At 42.0% G+C, this 22,283-nt stretch overlaps 2 protein-coding genes across 3 annotated transcripts; both read left to right on the top strand.

Moving 5' to 3' along the window:
- Window positions 1–266: 266 nt before the first annotated feature.
- Window positions 267–12,896, top strand: slc39a13 (solute carrier family 39 member 13). 2 transcript variants are annotated; one of them, XM_053423731.1, is made up of 10 exons: window positions 267–417; window positions 2,074–2,439; window positions 4,976–5,083; window positions 5,533–5,675; window positions 8,265–8,384; window positions 9,582–9,671; window positions 10,764–10,814; window positions 10,994–11,126; window positions 11,229–11,328; window positions 11,911–12,896. In XM_053423731.1, exons 2-10 carry the CDS (start codon window positions 2,112–2,114, stop codon window positions 11,984–11,986), a joined length of 1,149 nt encoding a protein of 382 aa, XP_053279706.1. In that variant the 5' UTR covers window positions 267–417; window positions 2,074–2,111; the 3' UTR covers window positions 11,987–12,896. The 2 variants fall into 2 exon arrangements, with proteins under 2 accessions (XP_053279706.1, XP_053279707.1); XM_053423732.1 differs by lacking the exon at window positions 267–417 and adding an exon at window positions 639–846.
- A 2,388-nt stretch (window positions 12,897–15,284) lies between these two features.
- Window positions 15,285–22,021, top strand: tmem276b (transmembrane protein 276b). The gene is made up of 4 exons (XM_053421097.1): window positions 15,285–15,702; window positions 18,781–18,894; window positions 21,394–21,531; window positions 21,774–22,021. The coding sequence occupies exons 1-4, from the start codon at window positions 15,285–15,287 to the stop codon at window positions 22,019–22,021; spliced, it is 918 nt and encodes a 305-aa protein (XP_053277072.1).
- Window positions 22,022–22,283: the final 262 nt, after the last annotated feature.

The following is a 22,283-nucleotide window of genomic DNA, read 5'->3' as shown; positions in this document are numbered from 1 at the left end:
TGTCTCATAACTCCACAGTGTTGATTGCCTACATGTTTTCTCTTTTGAGGAAAGAGATGCGAAGAAAAAAACAATAAATAAGAAGCCTCTCTTGACCCTGATCCAGCTTTTTGTTGAGTGTGGGTTCACTTTGTGAGTCCTCGGGGCAGAAACTTCCATAAGTGTGAGTCGGGGCGGATCCAGAGCCTCCCCCTCCTCCTCCTCCCCCCTGTGATCCAGTGTTTTCCTCCGGGATGGTGCTGTGGACGTGGCTGTTTGGAGAAGCCGCGGTGGGCGCTGCAGTCGACGGATGATCGCAGTCCTGAGCTCAGCAGCAGCAGCAGCAGAGTGTGGAGGAGCCCAGCGCCGCCGCCTGCCCTCATCAAGCCCGCCTGGATGGCAGGGACACCCCGGTGCGGGGACAGCCGAATTCACAAGGTATTTCACCGGGGGAAACAGCAGACTCGCGCTGCGGTGGGAAGCTGCTTCCATGTTTCGACCCGAGCACCAACTTTAGTGGAAGTGATGCTGGTTGTAGCTGCGCAGGCTTCAGTGTTCAAACCGCTGCGTATATGTGTCCGAGCTAACGCGTGCTAACGTTAGCCTGGGAACTTTAGTTCACTGTGACCGAGAGTTGTTCAGTTCGGGTGCGTGTTCTTTAAAAGCTCCTTGTGGATGAACCTCGTTGTGTGCTCGTGTTCACACCGTTGAGTTTAAACGTGTTTCTGTATTTTTAACATCACAACTCTGAAGTGTCTCCGTACTGCTCACCGAGCCTCACAGGAAGATGAGGAGCAGGGATCTAAAGAAACCTTCAAACAACAACAACAACAACAAACTGCTGCAAGAGTTGTGCTAAAGTTAGTGGTCAGTAACCAGTCGAATATTTTACTCAAACTTCTCACAGTTTATGGGCAGCTACCCCAGAAGGAGACATTTTCTCAAGGACTTGAATATTTCCTTTTCATTTCTACCACTTACATGTCAGGAATAAATACTGTGACTTTTACTCAGTGTATCCGATAGATGGATATTTTACAAAAGATATGAGCAGCTTAGAAATTATACCACATTGTAGATTTAAGGTTAGATCTGTGATTTCCAGCCCTTTTTTGGCTTGTTCAGGAAGATCGCAGTGTGTCGTGTGGCCACTTTTCATAAATGATCTCCGATAGATGTCCAGAGTTTGTGTTGTGTGCACGTAGGAGGAATGTAGCAGGAGATTGTTCGGGTCAGACAAGTTCACAGCCACCGGAAGATACACAATTTAGAGAGGGGGGGGGGGGGGGGGGGGCTGGGTGAGACCAGGACAGAGGAGGAGAGAAACCTGCTGTGGAAATTGGGAATCGCTCCAAAGGCTCTCGAATCTTCTTTCCAAGTTGACATCTTGTTCTGCGTCCTCTACGTGTTTTGCTCGTCTTTTTCATCCCCAAGATATTAGAGAGATCATCAATACACCCACTTGCTCAGAGGGAATTTTCTCACACAGGCTCACTCTGACATTTTCTGGACATTTGACAAGGGCACTGGGAGAAAAGTTCCGTAAAATGTCAGAAGCATCCGACGTGGACATTTGTGGAAATCCTCAGTTTTAGGAAACATTGGGACTTCAGTGCCCGTCGGAAAGCAGCTGGAAAGCAATAAACTCCCCCACTAAATGAAATGTTTATCTCATTTCACCAGAAGCTCTGGAATCTCTGAGTCTTTCCAAGTCGACATCCTCTTCTGTGTCTCATCTTGCATACTGAGAATTCTCCAGACATTTTCCTGCCATGTTCTCCCATGGGCTCACCGACATTTTCTGGAGATATAAGTAGAGGGCCGGCTGAAAAGGTTCTGGAAAATGACTCAAGCAATGACTCAGACTCCTCAAATTTAACCTGTGACCCTTTGGAGGGGTCCAAAATGCAATGGAGCCTAGAAACTAAACTAGAACATTTTAGTTCTTATCTTACTTGTACATTAATCTATTAGTATAAAAACTAATAGAAAGACTTTAAGAAATACTTACCTAATGCTTATTAAAAATGTAAATTCCTTGTTTAAAAAGGTTCAAGAGAGGCCTGTCTTTCTGACTGTGTACTTCTCTTGCAGCTCTACTGGTTGCAAGTGCTCTTCGGACCGTGGGACGGATGGAAGCTGGAAGCTGTCGGAGGCCCCACTGGGCTGTAGCTGCTCTGTTGATCCCGGTTACTCTGCTGATGCTGACCTCCACGGGGGCGTCAAGCAGACAGAATATGGCACAAACCGCTATGGCTCATGCAACCGCCACGGCTGCGGGACCAGGCCACAGCTTGACAGATGACCTCCCAGGCCTCCAGGCGGTAGCAGCCTTCATAGCCAGTGAACAGGCTCATGTTTGGCTCCTGTCCCTGGTGGGCTCTGTTGCGGTAGGCCTCAGTGGGATTCTCCCCCTGCTTGTCATTCCCATCGAGGCCGGAGCAGCCCTCAAAACTGAAGGTAAGAGATGGTGATATGTAACATATACACTGTGACTTTGAATGCACAGTACTCTACCATAGGCCTGATCAGCCGATGATTTTAAATAATGCTTCATTTTGAAGATATAATCTACTTTCAAGCAAATTGTAGATGTCTAATGTCCCAATTACAGTTGTTAAACCCTAATAAAATGGACCCTACACTCTATCCTCACAAACTAACCCTTGCTAGATAGCTGTGCTGATTTGCCAAATCACATCATATATCTCTGACAGTCTGTTTCAAATGTGAAATATTTGAAAAACATGTCCATGTGAGCAGATGAGGAGCTGGGACAGATAATCCACTTGGCTTTGCACCTTCAGATATTTCTCAGAGCAGAGTTACTGTATCTGTCAACTCGGCCCTTGCTGGATTAACACAACAAACGTATTCAACCACCGTAAAAGGAAGCCTGCAAAGGAAAGACCGAGCTCATGTGTATCTTAACAAAGTCCCAAAACATAAACCTCACTGACCGATGCATTAGCCTTCATAACAAAACTAGTACATCAATTAGAATATTTATTTGCATTCTTTCTAGTGTCACCTGGTTACCTCCCTCCGACTCTCTGTGCTCAAACACAATATTTGAATACTGTACCCAATACAGTAGTTCCCACGTAAAGGTTTTTGTGTTGCTGTTGTCAGACACTAGAATAAGTATGAAATGGCAACGGAGACGTGTCCCCTTAAAACAGTTATGTTACCCAGAAGTCCCTTCCAGGCAGTTACAACTTTGTTCACTGCAGACATCAAGGTTTTACAACCACACTGTCACTCAACACACAAGTTACAGTCTACGGCTGAGCTGTGATTGCAGCTTAAGTCACTTAAAAAATTATCACTCACAGACAAAGTTCGAGGCTCATTCACAACTGTGTCTGCGGGAGTGGTGTCACTTTAATGAGAGGGATAGAGAGGCGTGCTGGTTGAGGTAAAGCCCGGCCTCACACTCCCAGGCAAGACTAGCTCTTCTATAGAAAGTACGAGTAAACAAACTGCTACATTTGTCACTAGGTGCTTTTTTTTAAAGAGCAACTCAGAGTTATATTAGGACTAGTCTTATTTAGTATAAATATTTTATTTGGTATGAATAAATACGTGGATTGAGGGTATTTTTAAGACAGAGACATCAACGTGAACACAAATCAGATGTAAATGTCAAACAGCTTAATTAGAGAAGTAATAAAAGGGAATCATCTCGCCTCATTAACCCAACACAGTGTATCACAATGCTGATTCAAAGGCAATGCATTACAGGGACTCCACACAGGCGGATCCGTCTGCTCTGGCATCCACAACTCTCCCATTTCTCACAGCTGTATATAAAAACTCCAGCTCTTTACTGGCTCTGTAGTAAATCCCAGCTCTCCACTCCCCCTGAACCAAAGAAAACAAACCCAGTAGGCTCAACAATAGAACTGCCGGGTCTTTGTCAGACAGATATAGAGCCAGCTGCACCAATCTTCATGGTTCACAATGTTAGACGTGCATAACTTTAAATGGGTGGTTGAATTTGCCTGCAAAAACATTTACAGTTTGGACTTCATGAACTTCATTGCATGTTTTTCTGAATGAAGCATGACTTGCCTCAAAGTGTGAATGACACTAAAGACAGCAGACTGCCCAGAGATCCTTTAAAACATTCATTTACTTTACTTTAAATTGTCCTATCAAGAAAACTTTATCTAAGCACCAAACATATGAATTCAAGAGCATAGCAGAATTCCCTATATTTTTGTGAAAACAATTTGAATCCCTCCAATAGTTGTTGTTTATTTGAGTGGAGTAAAGTGGTGGCAGACAGACATTACCATCCTTAGAGACTCAAGTCAGTCCAAATATAAGGGACATGGCTGTGCACTGATTAAGCCAGGTACAAAATACTATGTCTCCTTTTTTTAACCAATTCATTCACAGCTGTTGAATTTGAAGGATGTTTGTTCTTGTATGTTGCTCTAACACTCAGTCGACAGATGGACTCTTAAACTGTTGAGAGAAATCTGGTTTATGTGGTATCCTATGTTTTTAGTATTTTTTTAATTATAAGGTACATTCATTGATCTTCTCACCTTCTGAGCTTCAGCCACCAGGGCTCAGTTACTGTAGGTCAGCCTGAGGCCTCTCCAGTGGCCCCACCCAAGAACGTGGCATTTTAGATTTATTTTTGGCCTCTGGCTTTCATGTGCACTCCTAACTGGAGGTTAGGCATTACCAAGGAAACTCGTCAACAATATCAAAGTCTGTGGGATACGTGACCAACCACAGGGTATGTTAGTTTCCCAGTTTAAAGCCATTTTAGTGCTTATGTTTCAATCCAGGATGTTTTGTTAAGAAATTATTAATCATTATGTGTCTGGGTTTTTTCAAGGAACTGTAAGAGCCGTAATTCTTAGGTGTGGTTGTGATCTCAAGCAGAAAAGAAACTTCACAATAAATCAATGCAGCTTTCTTCTATTAATCCCGGTACACTGTTACCTTGTTTATTTACTCTTCCTTTGTGTTTCCTCAGCTGGATGCCAGAAGCTCAAGCAGCTGTTAAGCTTTGCAATTGGTGGTCTCCTTGGTGATGTTTTTCTTCACCTCCTTCCTGAGGCGTGGGCGCTCGCTGGCTCTTCAGGTTGGTCTCCTTTGCACCGATGCCATTGCCACCTTTAGAGCTGAAGTGTTGTTTCTTCGACCCACTCTTCCCACTCAGAAGTAAACCAGAATAGTTGTTTGCTGTTATACCATTATTGCCACCTCGCCTTGCCCTACAGGTATAAGGCTTTTCACAGAAAACACGGAATTTCATAAAGCTCATTTAAAGAGAGTGTTTTCTGTTTAATATCAATCATGCATTACATTTCTTCTTTATTTGTGAACGGATAATGTCTTTCTTATATTATGTGTTAACATAGTGTGAAACAGGAGTTTTGGTTATATAATCTTTAACTTGGTTCTAGTTATTAGAGACAGTGTTGTTTGTAGCACTACCACTCACACATTTAATGCTGGTATAATGCTGTAGTTCACTTGTCACTTGCTGTATATGTTCACTCAGTCTTGTGAACATCTGCTACTCCACAGGTAATAAACACAAACACTACAAGACCCAGGGCTGGTGGGTAATCGTCGGTCTGTTGGCGTTCCTGGTCCTGGAGAAGATGTTTCCAGACCGAGACAGCCATGAGGATCCCACTCCGGACTCGGACCTGAATTCGAATACTCCTGTAAGTGCTCCAGCTGTAATATTGTGTTTAAAGGAGAATCTGTTCACTGCTGTCCAAAGTAGTATCGCAGCTCACAGACCTGTCAGAACAAGATTTTCAAATATTTCATTGCTTTGCATAACACCCACTGCCTCCCAGTTTGGTTTGCATAATTCTCTCAGTGGTGTCAGTGTTTTGCTGACTGAAGCATCAAACGACCGACTGTGCAATCAACATATAGGCTACACATTCTCCCCTAATTTAAAGGACTATTTCGACATACTGGTAAATATACTTAGTGACTGCTTGTTTTCATGGTTAACATTAGTTCTTATGGTTGAGATAAACACTTGAAATAAGAACATTTTATTTCTTAAGCATTAGATTTCCCTCATCTGAATGTTCCATACATTTTTCCTGTTGTTGTAAACTTGTTAGACACTGAAAATCTCCTGCTGCATGAAAGACAAACTCTGGAAAATGTCTGGACCCAATGTTTTGGACATTTACCAGAGTTCTTTCATGAGTATCAGATCTGTTCTTCGTCTTTTGCAAATCTCTCAGTAAACGACTCATTCAAAAAAAAGGTGTTTTTGTTTGTACAACTCCCCCACACCCCACCCCGACCCCAAATGCCAGTCTATATGTTAACCAGCTAATGGCTCTCTACACACTAACCATACAAACATTTGAGTAGTTTCAACCTTCTCATCCAGCTCTCAGAAAAAAGTAAAAAGTAAAAGTAAATAAGTCATATTTTACAAGTCGACTCAAACTATAAACACTATAAATAACATGGAGGACATTCATTGAACAGCATAAACTCTGAGATATTTGTCTAATGTGTAGTAGGTGGAAACAGCTGCTCATGTTTTATTTATTATTAGTGTGGTGGGAATTTGTATTTAATTCCCTGGTGAGGAAATAAACCATCAGACTGAGTGATCAATTTAATGATATCAAAGTATTTCATTATTGGTAGATAAACAATTTACAGTGAATAGATTTGAACACAAACAGAGTTACTAAGTAAGCAAACACTTGGCCAAGCATGGCAGAATCCTCAACACCACTGCAGGTATCAAGGATCTGACAAATGGCGGGTGGGATGTGCCAGCTTTTATGCACAGGTCAAGGGGTTCCGTGCCATCCTTCGATATCATGCAGGCAGGACGTGTCCAGTGCTCAGACATTGCTCAGAGGATGGCCTAAATGCCCCCCCCCCCCCTCATCTGAGTCTATAGACACTGGACAGAACATCAAATAGTCACAAGGACGTTTAGGTTCAAACTAACTAACATTTCCTGATATCAGGCAGATTAACATTTAGTAGAATTTATATATGATGTTTTTCAGGTCAATCCAACTGAACTTTGATCAAAGCTATGTCAGGATAGAAGGGTCTATTACATTTTATAAGAGGACAGTTAGATTCAATAATTTCCATGACAATTAGTATTGAATGATTGTGTTTTAAAAAAGCATCAGAGCTTCTTTGTAGAGTGTTGTTGTCCGGTAGTTGGAGCGTTGCAGGGACAGCCTCGTCCTCCCTCCTGTTTTTTGTAACACGAGTGAGGGAGAAGATTTGAATCCACGACTCAGCTCCTCTACTAGGGTCTATTTTTAGTGCCAGGTGAAGCAGCTGCTTGAGCCATTTCAGTGTCCACAGGAGAGCTGAGCACTCACTTTATAGACAGAGGCTACAATAGACCGGGACAGAGTGTGACAGAGACAGGGAGGGTCAGTGTTTAAACACACTGTGTGGATAGGCTACGCTGAGCAACACATACTAGGGTTGTAACTTTTTTAGGATTTAGTTTGTATTGGTCAGTTTTTTTTATATATCATGTGTAGAAAGTTGCGGTGCTTAATGTAAAATTAGCATTTTTAATTCCTCATTGAACAAGCCTAACAAAGTGTTTTTCAGTGATGTGACTGCAGGAGGTGATTGATAGCCATGGGAATTCATCACACTTTATTACTTCTGCACGCTTCAATCAGAGACACAGAGCAGACATCTCCTTGCAGCGGCGAGAAGACAGCAGGCTGTCGTCCTCTCATTTAATGTGACTATCATTTTAAATAGCAACATAAGTGGTTTCTATATGAGGGAACGGGGAAGTTGACTGTTCTCGGAAATAGGAGGCGACGGCCGGAGACAAATCTGATTCCTTTTATACATTTCATTAAAAATATGTTGAGCAGTGTTATAATTTAAGGCTCAGAAGTTTTGAAATGTTATGAAAATAAAGCAGAAGTACAAATGACTGCTTAAAACACCACATGTGGAAAGTTCTGAAAATACTCTGGATTTTTTCTGTTTGTGGTGGGTGAACCCTGTGACGCAGTGGGAGAAACAATTAAATCCTTGTTTATTGTTTCCATTCACATTAGTTTTTATGAAGATTAGTGTTAATGGTCAATGTGGGCAACACGTTTCCTTGGGGGAGATGTCACCCAAGTCAATTGCATATTACTGATGTTAAATGATACTGGTTGGTAGTAACATACAAATTATTCATAAAAATGTTGATTATGATAGTAATGTGAAAAAGAGGGCGCACATAGAGTGTTCATTGTAGCTTTGTTTTTCTTCCCTTTTCTCTGCAGGCGCAGCCTAATTCAGTTTTCGGTGAAAAAGCAGTGGTATCACTCAGAAATGGGAATCATGCTGAGTCATGGAAATCCTCCAAGCAACAGAGTCTGCAGGAAAGATCAGGGAAAATAAAGGTAATTCTGACAAACCAAAAAATCCCCTACTTAATAAAAATGACAAAATTATTTAAATAACTGGAATTACTGTTGATGTGTAATGTACATTTAATGAGACGCATTTTTATTTTCTTCAGGCCTCTCCAAATGGAGTCATCTTGTTTTTCATAACTGACCACAACTTACTGTCTTTAAATAGAGCATCCAGCTCCTGACACCCCATACTAGCCCCCACTCATTTCACGGTGCACATTGTTTCTCAGCATTAAGTTACGAGCGCGTCAGAGTGAATACAACTGACCTTCATGTAAATGGGTCGTCACATTTGTTCAGTCTGGGAATTCAGGAATGAATTAATGAGGTAACAAATTAATTAATTAAAATACACAAAATTAATTGAACAGTTCACCTCCTCAGGGTCTTACTGACAATATCGAGACAATCTGATGTAGAATTTCAAAGCAAAAGCCTTTGGGAAATATTATATTTTTACTGTTTTGGTTGTGGCAACAGAGAAGGAGATTTTTATGGCACTTGACAAAGATGACGTCATCGAAAAGATGGCAGGGGGCAGTGAGTTACTGCGCCGCCTACTTGTTTACTACTCTGGTAACCGTTACATCAACAATAGGGTAGGCCTGCAAAATGAGAGGTCTGGTGCTTTGTGTGATAAATGTGCCCTGGAAAGGGAGTCAAATTCCCAGGCTGAATTATTATCAGACAGACAGTCCGCCCCTGTTTTGAGGAGAAGCTGCAGCCGTCTGTATAAAGATACAACATGGGCGCTTTTATATCTTTTCTGCCTGTCTCAACACGTATTGGTCAAAAGGAAAGGTGGGGCACGTCTGACATACTTCTCCAGCATATCACAGCATCAACAACAATACTGCTCCAGAAATTCACGACACATCACCAGCAGCTGCTTTCTCAATGTGTTTTTTTACACTGGACGCAGATTCAGTTTTTTTCAGAGTAACAGATCATTTACAGCCCCATTTTTTAAATGGGTTCAGACAACAAAGAAGAAGGTAACTCTATCTTTAAATCCGAAATCTGACTTCGTATTTACTTTTCTGTTTTGACGAACAACTTGTTAGATTCAGCCAGTGTTGTTGTAGCTGATAAATTATCACATTCTACAATCTGCCATAGTTTTAGTTGTGAATAATGAAGAATAATGTGAGTTACAATGGCTTTATGTTTTGTGTGTCACAGACAAGTGGATACCTGAACCTCCTGGCCAACTGCATCGACAACTTCACTCACGGACTGGCCGTAGCAGGAAGTTTCCTGGTCAGCAAAAAGGTAAGAAGCAGCAAGACTAAGTAGGAGATCCCCCAAGATCCAAGAATTATTCTCTGGAAAATTTGTGAAAATCTCAAAAAAACGCAGCTATGTTAAAGAAGGTGAAAGTGCACCTTTGTCGATATCCATATATTCTTGGGAAATGTCCAATCCTTCCACCAAGTTTCATGGGAATCTGGTTGATTGTTTTTGTGTAATCCTGCTGAAAAACAAACAACAACAAACCAACGAACAGGACTGAAATCAAAGCCTCCATGCAGGAGATAAAAAAAAAATGAAACAAAATGTCCATTGAATGTGAATATGTGGGAATGCAAACGTATTGTTGACACTACAAAAGGCTGAATATAAAGTAAAGCTTGTGAGCTGCACAATGACCTCAGAGGAGCACTGTAATAATTAATGAAAGCAAAGGACAAAAATAAATCAGGGGTATGTGGACATAGGACTCCTCCCTCATGAGTGCAGTGTTTGGCAGCGTGAATACAGACTCACTGTCTGAGTTTTGACCCGCTCCGGCAGCATTCTGTCTTCAAACAGGACCACTCGGGGCTTTCGTCAACACTCCTCAACAAACTTTCTCTCTCTGTTTGTTCAGTTCCTGTCGTATTGTGTTTTGGGCTTGTTCAGAACAGGTTGACTCCAAACTGCAGGGACCTGAGTTTGCGTCGCTTCAGCAGTTTACTGTATGTATTTGGATCAGTGGGAACGAGAGGGTCCAGCTGGAGAGACATAAGGCGAGCAGCATGAACCCTGGATCAGTGCGCCAGAGAGGAAGTTCGCTAGATGTCTCAAACATGCACACGTTTCACCAGCATGTTGTGTTTACGCTCATGCACAGTTGTCACAATGTGATTCTGCCACATTAAAATGCTGTGCGAAAATGATATGTTCAAAAGCAGGGTTGATTTAAAAATGAATAAATTACAGTTCACAGTTTGTAATTCTGAAGGGCTGATGAACATAGCTTGAACTTAATTTATTAGTTAATAGCACTTAATTATGTCGAGACGATCATTATTATTTTTTTAAAAGTCAGACGAAGCAGTATTTCTTTATAACAAAGCCGTGTTAATGAGTCTTTTCTTGCAGGTTGGGTGTCTCACCACCTTTGCCATCCTGCTCCATGAAATCCCCCATGAGGTGAGATTACACGAGTCTTGGTTGAATTGTACAGTCTTTAATTTTTTATCCTAAACTTAGAAGTTCAAAGTTTGCGTTCAGAGTTTCCCGTTTATATGATTTAAAGGATGTAGACAGAATCGGACCTCTATGGGATTTAGTTGTTGAAGGTTGAGTTGTCCCGTTGTGTTTGTCTGCAGGTGGGAGACTTTGCCATCCTGCTGAGGGCCGGGTTCGACCGATGGAGTGCTGCTCGCATGCAGCTGTTCACAGCGCTGGTCGGGGTCTTGGGGGCTTGCTTTGCTCTGTGCACCCAGTCACCTAAAGGCACAGGTAAGATGAGACCAGTAAACACACAATCAAACCCAATATTGACGATGGCAGACCAATTGGAAGTTGACAGAATCCGTCACAAGTGTTTTTTTCCATTTCTAGAAAATGCCACAGCCTGGATTTTGCCTTTCACCTCTGGGGGTTTTCTCTACATCGCCCTGGTGAACGTGATGCCTGACCTGCTGCAGGAGACCAGTTTAAGGTCCGTTGGATGTTTTCCAGCTCTAATGTTGTTAACCCTCTGAACAACAGGCAGCTTCTGGCCGTTTTTTGCTTTGATCAAATTTGTATGCACTTTGGGTTCATTTTCACTGCAATATGAAGTTGTGAGGTATAGAGAACTTAAACATGTATTATTAGAGTACAAAGTAAATTCCATCAATCATTAACAACTAAATTTGGATCTTCTTACATGAATCCAATGCAGGACCTGAAAATTCACATTTTGTCACGTTATACAATCAGGTTGTCTTGAGGAACATAGAATATTATATCTTTTACACAATCTTGATGGTACAAATATTGTAATTTATGTAAAATCTAGAATACAAATGTTAAATAAAGTGATTTTAAACAAATATCACAATTTCCTTCTGAGATTTTTTTTTTTTACATGTGATAGTTCAAGGGATGGTTCAAAATTAGACACATTTTTTTTTGCTGTGTCAGCCAATGAAAAATGGCGTTTTTGGGCGATTCATTTTCTGCATTTGTTACATCCATGTTTACCAACTTGTCGTCCTGCAGTCTTCACTGCTTCATGGTTTGTTGTTTTGTTTTTCAGACACACTCTCGTGCAGATCCTGCTCATTGGCTGTGGCGTGGGGGTCATGGCTCTGCTTTCTGCCATTGTCGACTGAACACGGATACCTTACCAAAGACTTAATCTCACCACTAGAGAGAAATCCTGTTCTCCACAGACCCCTCACATCTGGTACCTGCCATGCGTAGAAACTTTTTGTCTGAGACACTACACCTCTTTGATATCACCTTAATTTTACACTACAACTAAATGTTTCGACAAAGGAACGACACTTTATGGATGGATGACAGAGCGGACGACCTCGATCTGCTGAAAGGACATTTTTGTGGAAACTTCAGACTATGCCAGACGTAAATATCAAGGGAATTCAGAGGGTTTGTGTGGAAATCTGTTACCAAATTATTTTCTATTGTCGATCAATCGTATTGTTTTGCACCTTTACACATGTTAACCGGATATACCTGCTCAACAGACCGGGTGTTATTGGACCTCCTTCTTAAAAGAATTGAACCCTAAAAAGTTTAAACAGTATTTAAACAGATTGTTGTGCTTCCTTGATTTCTGATGTAACTGCTGCCTATTTATTGAAAAGAAAAGAGACAAGCAACTGGGTTTTATAAGAGTTATGCCAGAACCACCATGCCATAATCTGTCTTGTCAAAAAAAGAAGTGCCAAGAAGTCAGGGCGGGCCGTTCCATAACTGTCGGCTCTTCACCAAAGTACAGTTTTCCAGTTGCATCACCCTCACACAGAGCAGTCTGCACCGGCTCGGGTTGATGCTCACACGAAGCTCTGCTTGAATCGATGATTGTGATAAAGTTGCAGGTTGCTACTGTTTGCGTAGAGTATCCAGTTTTGACTTATAGTTGTTACAGTCATGGAACATACAACAGCTATGAACCGCAAAGGCTTATTCACGTCATGTTTTATCATTCAAATATTTGTTGACTCACCTCCTGGTGAAATTTTCCACTTCTGAATAAATAAAATGTAAATTTCTCTATAATCTTTATTTACCAAGTCTGTTGATTTTTATGTATACGAACTAGAGGGTAATTTGAAAAAGTGGGACGCAGGCTTTGTATGGATCCTACAGAGATTAGTATAACCGTGGTATTGATCGGTGGAGCTGTGTTAAGGTGCTGAGGCAGCACAGTGGGTTGAGTTGACCTCACCGCACAGAAACCTGTCCTCCATTAGCATATTTTTCACTGCAGAGATCCCATGCCCGAAATGTCATATGGGAGTGAAGGGAGGGGGGAGTGAAGGAAGGGGGCATTGACTGTGTGTTCAACTCTTGTCCAATTTTCTACACAGTCTGTTTGGCAAGCTTCTGTCGCCATAACGACTCCGCCGCGGGTTGCCTTCCTTAGTCATCAGCCGGTGAGCAGCCTATTGTCTGTGGGAGCCGTCCCCTGTCCCAGCACAGAAGGACAACAAACAAGCACTCAGCACACGCTAGTGGGAAACAGTGCAAACACGGGAGTGAAAATTCGTTCATTGATGCTCAGCTGAGTTCACACTACCTCATAGTTTAAGACAAGTGTGGAATTCCTGGAGTCTGGATTCAAATGTTCTTGTGGATGGATTCAATTGCCCATATGTGTGAATGTGAGTGTGACCTGTTGTTTGTCTGTATTTGTCGGCCCTGCGTGACACTGGCGATCTGACCATGTACCCCCCCCCCCCCCCCACCACCACCACCACCACACACACACACACCCAACATGAGCCTGGATTGGCTCCAGCTCCCCTACCACCCTCAGAAAGGACAGGCGCTATAGATGATAAGTAGATGGATGACATATAAAATGATGTCATCAAAATGTTAAATTACCACATACCATTAAATTTTTACCACCGAGTACATAGTGTACTATAATAAAAGTTGAACTAAGTATTGCAAACAAATCCTTAACAAAGGATGAGTTGGACCTAATTAAAATTCAATTCAAATATTAGATTTTAAAAATACATTGTAATGTTTTGCTCCATTGAAATCTTTCTCTTGAGATCTTCCTCTTTCCCATTGAGCAACTGCATTTTAATGTCAAACTGAATCATCAACAGACATCAAATATACTTTGCTTGAATCCCCTATGGCTTCCTGTAATTGATAGATCTGAGCAGGTGGAGATTTATTACTTTAACTTGTCATTTATTCAATTTTTTTTTACCTGTGGCGTTGGGACATTATAACAATTAGCTATAGTTTTAAATGTTTGTCTAGTTTTGTTTACAGCTGCAAAGGAGGTGAAGTTTTCCTCTGTGTCTGTTAGCAGGATTGTGCAAAAGCTAATGGACGCTTCAGCACAAAACTAAAAAACCCAATCAATTAAGGTGCTGATCCAGATCAGGGGGCGGATCCGGGAACCAGGAAGATAGGTTTTCATAATTTTGTTGATTTTTCAAACAATAATTAATGGATATTGATTAAAAAAAGGCATGTTTAGGGTCCAGTTTATGTTTGTGCAGATCCAAATAACAATCTAGATCTTTGTGGTTCAGGGGGACTAATACAATCACTCTTACTGCCATTCTAGCACTTATTGTTGTTAATGTCCTACATTCACCAGGTGACCTTCAGAAGAGTGAATTGCTTTTGTTCGTCCTCGTGAATAAAGGTTAAATTGATGAGTACAGCAGAGATTAACTTGCTAAGTTTCCTCCTGACCTATCACTATAAAGTCTTGAGCTTTCGTGGCACATTTATGAATACTTAAAATTATACTTTATATTCAAACATGTAAATATTGATATTTAGAAAACAAATCAAATCTGAGGTGACACTTAATAGTCATGAGATAAACAGCCGGTACAATTCACAGTAAAAGTAAACAGTGCAACTCATAAACATCACTTTGTCTTGCTGCTGTTCAGGAACTCCCTGGTTGTTTCTAGGGAGAAAAATGATTGATCATTGTTTTCAACGATTTTGCACGTGATTGAACTCCCTCCCCCCCACTGCACCTGTGTTTCTACATGTTTACCAAAAGCCTTAAAGGTGACCATCCAAGCGTCACACATGACCACTCCCCTCCTGGCGGAGCCCGGTCCTGTCTGCTCCCCCATCCCGCAGCATCCTGGAGGAGAGAGAGCGCGCAGCTACATCACTGACTCCTCCTCACAGCGCTGGTCTCCATCCATCCATCCCCTCTCCTCCGCCTCCTCCTCCTCCTCCTGTACCATAACAGATGGTGGAAACAACATTGCATCCGCCGGGCACCACAACAATAGACCGCAGCATCCAGTCCGGACGACCCTGGCCCCGCACTGTCATGCGCCCAGTGCGGGACTGAGCGAGGCTGTGAGCGGGGTACCAGCGCCGCCACGGCCGCGGAGGAGGAGGAAGCTTCTCGCGACTGTTTTGGGCTCTCCATCGAGCGGGGGGAAGATGGCCGCTATGAAAATATTAACCAGCACGGGGCTCTTCTTGGCTTTCTGCGCGCTGGGGCTGCTCGCCATGGCGATCTGCACCGACTTCTGGTACGAGACGGACGCGCGGAGGCACCGGGAGAGGTGCAAGAACTATGCGAACAAGCGCAACGACCCGGGCTACATCTACATCTCGAACGGCAACCTGCCGCTCCAGATGCCTCCAAAGAGCCTGGAGAGGAGAGGCAGCGGCCCAGATGCTGCTGCTGCTGCTGCCGGCGGGCCGGTCATCACCAGGGCGAAGCGGCACTTTGTGGCCGCAGCGTCCGCCATGGAGTCCCACTGCAGCCGGCAGTTCAACTCCACCATCTCCGGGCTGTGGAGGAAGTGTCACCGGGAGGGATTCGACCTGGAGATCGAGGACCTTATATACAAAGGTAAACAGGGGCAGTATGGAGCCTGCAGGCCGTGATGCTCAGCGATGAGCTCACACCTCCAGACCCAGGAGCATCCACAGGCCCAGGCTCCCCCCTCACATCACCGTGTGTCTGTGTGCTTTCAATATTCATGTTAGGATTTGGAGGATTTTCTTCTGAAATTCATGTGTCACGTATGTGTGTGTTCTCGCTCTCCATGCTGCTGGGTCCCTCTCTGGCTGCTTGAGATAATGGCCGGTTTTGGTTTAGCTCCATCTTCTTTTTTTTTCTTATTTTGCATCTGCAGAAGATTGAACAACATCTGGTGAAGGTTAACGCCACACAGGGGGATTTTAGCTCAGTGCAAAGCAGGATGTAACACTGACAACACAATGCACGGCAACAAGAAGCCGAATCTCAGGCCTCACTCGTACCTGCTCCACAACACGTCCCAGACACAAAGAGGAGACTGGTACAAATTAGTGTTTTTGTGATTGGAACTGTCAGAGGCTTTATACGTATATTTAATGGCACATTATTTAAAGTATGATCTGTCAGCTATATACGCCATATTGTGTGTCTGGGCATGCACCACTTTATCTATATAGAAATAATAAGAAACTAAAAGAGGGAGAGTGCAGACCTCCGACCAGGGACAGTCCCCTTTTGAAACCACATGTAAATTCACTAGATCCAGAATCTGACCAAATTGCACACAGTTAGATATCACTGCCTTGAACGTGTCTGATTGTTTTTCATCAAAGTCTATGAATCAAGGGAAAAGCCCCCAAAAACGCCCCATCTCAAATCACAATACCATGGATCTGTCCCAAATTGTAATGGGTGCTTTCCTGACCCAAACCACATCCTTCCACTTAGTTCCGTGGTAATCCGTCCTGCAGTTTTTGTGTAATCCTGACAGACCAACAAATACAAACGCAGACAAAAACATGACCTCCTTGGTGGAGATATTTATTTGTTTTAATAGGCAAAGTCTGTTCGCCTTGTGTTATAAAACCAAGCTTTCACTCCTAGCAACAATGTACAGATGACGTATAAGTGCCATCATCGTATGGCTGACTGCCTCTTGGCCTCAGATGACTCCAGTTCCTGCTTCCTTCATGAAGCTCGTTGAGATTGTCTCAGGAAGGTGTCGATTCACTCCTGTTTTAATTATAAGGTTTTACTGGAACTACAAACACATCTGACTCTGTCACGCACATTCTGTTGGAAAGGAATTATTATCACGAGCCTCACAGGGGTAGGTTAATTGTATTTGTCGTAGAGCTGTTATAATGGATATTAATTGTACGTCTGTTTATGATCATCTGTCCTCCCACCCACTCCTTCACTGCTCAGATTAGATTCTGCTTATACAATCTATTTAACTTCTATTAAAGGTGCCTATTAATTGTAGCTCCTTTACTGTAGGTCATTCAAATCACACAAATAGTTTAGTCATGTTCGCTCTGACATGACGATGCCCACCAGTTAGGAACAGAGTTTAAACCATAGACTGTAAATAAAGACTGTCCCTATCCTTAATTCAAAGCAAACCGCTTCGATGGCTGCCGTGTCGGTCATAGATCCCGCCTCCTCCATGTCCATTGATGGGACACGGACCAAACTAAAAAGTCAGACATGGTTTCTGTCAGTTTAGGTAGTTCTCCTCACTCTGATGTTTGTTCAACTGTTCAACTTCATGGTGAGTTTTATGTTAATTGGTTATTTGATGCTACATTAATGGACTGAAACATCGTGATTGACAGCTGAGACTGACTTGTGATTGGTCCAGCTCATGTGTCGACGGGGCCATTCGCAGTCTTTGGCTCCAAATGAGCAAAATGGCAGCGTTTGTATCCAGTAGGTTTTGGCTTCATTTCTGGATAGTGGGAGGAAGTGGAAACTGGATGTCCATCTTTATTTCCAGTCTGTGGTTTAAACACATTGTGAGATCAATGTTCAAAACTTTGCTTCTTTATAATCTGACTTTTAGGAAAACAACAAACACACAGCTCTCAAGTGATGGAGTTTACAAACCTGTGTTCAGGCTCAGACAGAATCAAAGATAAAACCTGCAGAATTGTTTTGTGCGTCTCATCGAGGATCAGGATTTATAGGAAATTAATTTTTCAAGTTCTTGAAGTGGTGAACTCTGCTGGTGGCCGAGTGTAGAGGTGTGTGTTGTTTGTGTAGTCACGGTGTACTGTGTTGATCATCAAAGTGTCGTGACAGCACTGATGCCAGAAAAAAAAGCAGCTTCTGCATTAAACAGATCGTGTGGCTTTGGACCGACACCTTTCTGTGTCCATATGAATGATGAGGATAAGATGAACACTATAATCATTATTATTCATTAATCATAATAACGATGAGCTCTAATCCTCCCCAAAATCAGATGTAATTGATACCTGATAAAGCTGCAATCATAAGTCTATTAATAGATTAGTTGATTAAGAGAAAGTCTAATGGCAGCTATTCTGATTGTCATGAATTAATCATTTCATGCGTCTGTCAAATTTAAATGCCAAACTTCCAGCTGCTCAATTTAGAAAATGATCCCACATTAATTCTTTGGGTTTAAAATGTTGTCAGGTTGCCAGTAGCTACCAATCGTTATGAGGTTAGCATCTCCTTAACATGAGATGCAACATATTAATATCACATTTAAGTCTTACCAGGTATGATGGTGGATTCTTCCTATATGGAGCATAGAGATATATTATATACTAAACGTTTTAAATCTGAATGTAAACGGTTTTAAATACTGCTCTGACAGCCAAATAAATATATAGAGAGTGACTTTAAATGAGAACAATTCAGGTTCTGTCATGTCCTCCGTTTGGAATAATCCATATTGTTTCCTAATCCCTCTTTAATAACAATGTAGGAGTGGTGGGGAACATGATGTTAATAAGGCCATCTCCGTTAATTAAAGATCAGTGATGGTGTATAATAAATGTGTGTATATTTTATTATAATCCCGCGTGTTGGCAGAAGGTTCATAATTATATTTTTACTTGATTATATCTCTCTGCTTGTATTTATATTTGTGCTCCAGTTATAATTGTCTCCATCACTCTTTTCTTTCTTTTCCAGGAATAATTCAAAGATGTACATCAGTCAAGTATCACTACTCCTCGTCCATCCTACCACGAAATCTACCTATCAACATCACAAAGACCATACGACAGGATGAGTGGCACGCACTCCGTAAGTCTGAAAGTGTCCGTCTGTCTACACAGAGTTTGTTCAACTTAATAATGACTGTTGATTCCTTTTTCTTATCTTTTGTTCATGCACATTTATTCCTCTGCTTTCTACTTCTATTGTATTGAATGAACAGACTATTTTAGCAATGAAAATAGGCGAGAGGAAAGAAAAGCCATAATCTATCATCAGATAATTCTCAACGTCTCACTTTAAGTCCCAAACAGAAATTCTTCAAGTATTTGTGAAATGTGGTGTACCTCAAGGCACGACTCTGGTTCCCATCTTATTTTCATTGAATATGTTTCTTGGAGGTCGCATTATTTTAGAGATTAAAACAAATAAAATAAAACACTTTAGCCCCATTTCCACTGCTCAAGGAACCCACTAACACTCATTAACATCTGGCTGTTGTCTGCAATGGGAATGGATACTGTCAGAACTCAGAGGTCAAAAGACTCTGCAGTAGACTCAGGTTTTTATCGGCTCCAATCGGCTGTGATGGAAACATGAGGTTATGGTGAATGCGTTTGTTTCTTCTTCTACTTCTTTATTTTTGCAGTCGAGACAGTGCTGCTGCTCCTTTTCCAGTGCAACGTTATGAACGTTCAAGTTCTTATGTTTCTAATATATTGGGAACAAATAGAGTTCATCCATCTCCATTTAAGTAGCAATCTAAAATCAATCAGGCGCCACCGAGTTTGAATGACAGACTGAATTCAAATATATAAAGGTGTAACCACTGTATTACTGGTGCTGGTCTCCATGGTGCTTTCTATTGTTGTGTGTTTTGTTTACTGCTTCTGGCAAGTTTGTGACGTCCAACGTGACTCACTGGGAGGAAAGAAAACAGAAAGATAAACTTGTATACTGGCCATGGGAAAAAGAGTCAATCACCTTTTTTAGCAGGTTTACCCTCGTTTATAAACACCATGTATAACCATTAGTCTTGTTGTAATAGAGATAGATTTTTGTCTCGGTTTTGCTAAAACAGATCCATTATTTCTCTGTGCTGTGATCATTCATTCACATCATCTATAAAACAGTCAAACGCTGACCCTTATGTCAACCTCCTTACACCGCTCACCTGCCACGTTCTGAATTGTTTGAAAGATGGTCCTCATCACGGCTGAAGGCACAGGCGCCCCTCACTCCTGAACGTGCAGTATCATTGATATTATAAGCATCTCTCCTCCATGTCTAGACCAATGACCAGAGTTTATCAGGTCATCTCTATTAGGGAGCTATTGGCTTTAGTCTTATCTGAAGACATTAGGAAGGACAGATCGGTGTCATCTTTTGAATCTCTCACTCAGACACTTGGACGGGCCTGTGTGTCTGACTTGATGTGTTTGACCTTGGATTGCTTCAGTAACGATTTGCAGTTTGATGTATGGGAGCTTTTATTTGACTGCTTCTGGGGGTTTTCTTTTATGTTCCGTGCAGATGTGTCTGGGGTTTTCTGCTGTTTGAAATACAGCGTTGTGATTCTACTATGATGTGGCTTTGAACACGTTGTACTAAAACACTACATTCTTATTCTATTCTATAAAAAGTCCAATCTTAAAATCTCTATCCTTACTGCTAACATGTTATACAGCTACACTATACTACGAGTATAATGAATGCATAGTTAAATGGTAATCAAAGACCAGAATAATCAGGAAAAACCATCATCATTAAAACAGTATCATAAATCAGCATCATTAGCCAAATATTGTTTCAATGATAATTAAACACAAGTCCACTCGGTCACAGCAAGAAAAGTGAATAATTATCATATATTACCGTTTGATCCTTGTAGCTTCTTAATGATATTGACGGATTCTTAGTTTGTCAATTACTTCTTGATATATTCCTTATTGTTAGCTGGGTTTTTGTATCACATCTGACATAGTGAAATGAAAATATATTAATTTTCAAGCTTACTCAGTGTGTTAGACTGGTGTGGGGTGAAAGATGCTGCGTCTCCAGCTTTACCATGCTGTTCACCGACGGAGGAAAAACAAAGACAGTATTTTTCATAGATCTTTTATGTGATCTGTTGTAAAGCCAGTCACGTTATTATTTTACACTTGTCAAAAAACATTTTACAAAACATATGTAGGTCATTTATGTCTTATACCTTCTCACTGTGCTTCCAGAATATATACACATTATATTTATTGGACTTTTCTTACATTGCTATTTAGGACATTTTTATTTGTGATATTTATTGATATTGTTTATTACCCAGTGAGAAGTGTCCCAGTAAGACATGAGAATGTACCAGTACAATAGAACATGCACAGCACGAGTAGCCTGAATTTGAAGCAGCTAAATAATCAGCCACCATCTATTTAGTGCTGTTCCTGCTGTGACATTTCTAAATGTCTTCAATGAAAAATGTCTATTTTCTTCTCTGCTTCCTTAACCACTGATACCTTTGTTGTCCATTAGATGAACGTGTCACATGATCACTTACACTAAAGTTCACTGTAGCGTTTTCCTCTCTGCTTGCAGATCTACGAAGGATGACGGCCGGCTTCGTGGGCATGGCTGTGTCCATCATTCTTTTCGGCTGGGTCATTGGAGTGCTGGGATGCTGCCAGCAGCATGACCTCATGCAATATGTAGCTGGGCTACTCTTTCTCATGGGAGGTACTGTGAGAGCACACATGTTCACATCCACACACAAGCACGCAGACAAAATCCAATTACATTCAATTCCAGTGTTGATGTGGCGACAGCTGAGAGCATCTTTGGGCTTGCATGAGATAGTGGATCAATGTTGAGCAGTAACATGACTCCTCTTCTGCAGGGGGATGCACAGCACATGTAAGAGTTTACTAATCGAAACTGGAACCATTTACAATCACTGCTTGTCTCTTCTCTCCACACAGGAACATGCTGCATCATCTCCTTGTGCACATGTGTAGCAGGAATCAACTTCGAGTTGTCCCGCTACCCCCGCTACATGTATGGCCTCCCTGAGGACATTAGCCATGGCTATGGCTGGTCCATGTTTTGTGCCTGGGGGGGCCTCGGGCTCACATTGCTGGCCGGCTTCCTCTGCACCCTGGCCCCCTCCCTGAGCACGCCCACCCGCACAACGACCCACAAGCCGAGGCAGGAGAATGGCACCGTGTGACAGGACTGAGGCGTTGTGAGGCCAATGGCCCACGGAACACAGAAAACCCCCACACCCTACCAACTTTGATGTACAACTCTGAAACAGTTTTTGTCTGATCACCATCTTACACCGCCCCTCAACATCGCCATCCCCCCTTCAGTGTTTTCAGTGTGTGCCTGAGTTGTGACAGAAGGAGCAAAGTAAAGACAAACTTCACGCACCTAATCCCCGAAACACGTGAGGGACCTCCGGGAAGCGCAAGAGCAGCACCGACGTAACA

Source organism: Pleuronectes platessa, chromosome 1 (assembly GCF_947347685.1).
Source record: "Pleuronectes platessa chromosome 1, fPlePla1.1, whole genome shotgun sequence".
Lineage (NCBI taxonomy): Eukaryota > Metazoa > Chordata > Actinopteri > Pleuronectiformes > Pleuronectidae > Pleuronectes > Pleuronectes platessa.
The sequence above is the reverse complement of the archived record's forward strand: the minus strand, read 5'-3'. Positions and strand labels throughout refer to the sequence as shown.

Coding starts and splice junctions, on each gene's coding strand:
- tmem276b (XM_053421097.1), top strand. CDS start 15,285: ATGGCCGCTATGAAAATATTAACCAGCACGGGGCTCTTCTTGGCTTTC. Junction 15,703..18,780: donor CGAGGACCTTATATACAAAG/GTAAACAGGGGC, acceptor TTTCTTTTCCAG/GAATAATTCAAAGATGTACA. Junction 18,895..21,393: donor GGATGAGTGGCACGCACTCC/GTAAGTCTGAAA, acceptor CTCTGCTTGCAG/ATCTACGAAGGATGACGGCC.
- slc39a13 (XM_053423731.1), top strand. CDS start 2,112: ATGGAAGCTGGAAGCTGTCGGAGGCCCCACTGGGCTGTAGCTGCTCTG. Junction 9,672..10,763: donor GTTTCCTGGTCAGCAAAAAG/GTAAGAAGCAGC, acceptor CTTTTCTTGCAG/GTTGGGTGTCTCACCACCTT. Junction 11,127..11,228: donor CCAGTCACCTAAAGGCACAG/GTAAGATGAGAC, acceptor TTCCATTTCTAG/AAAATGCCACAGCCTGGATT.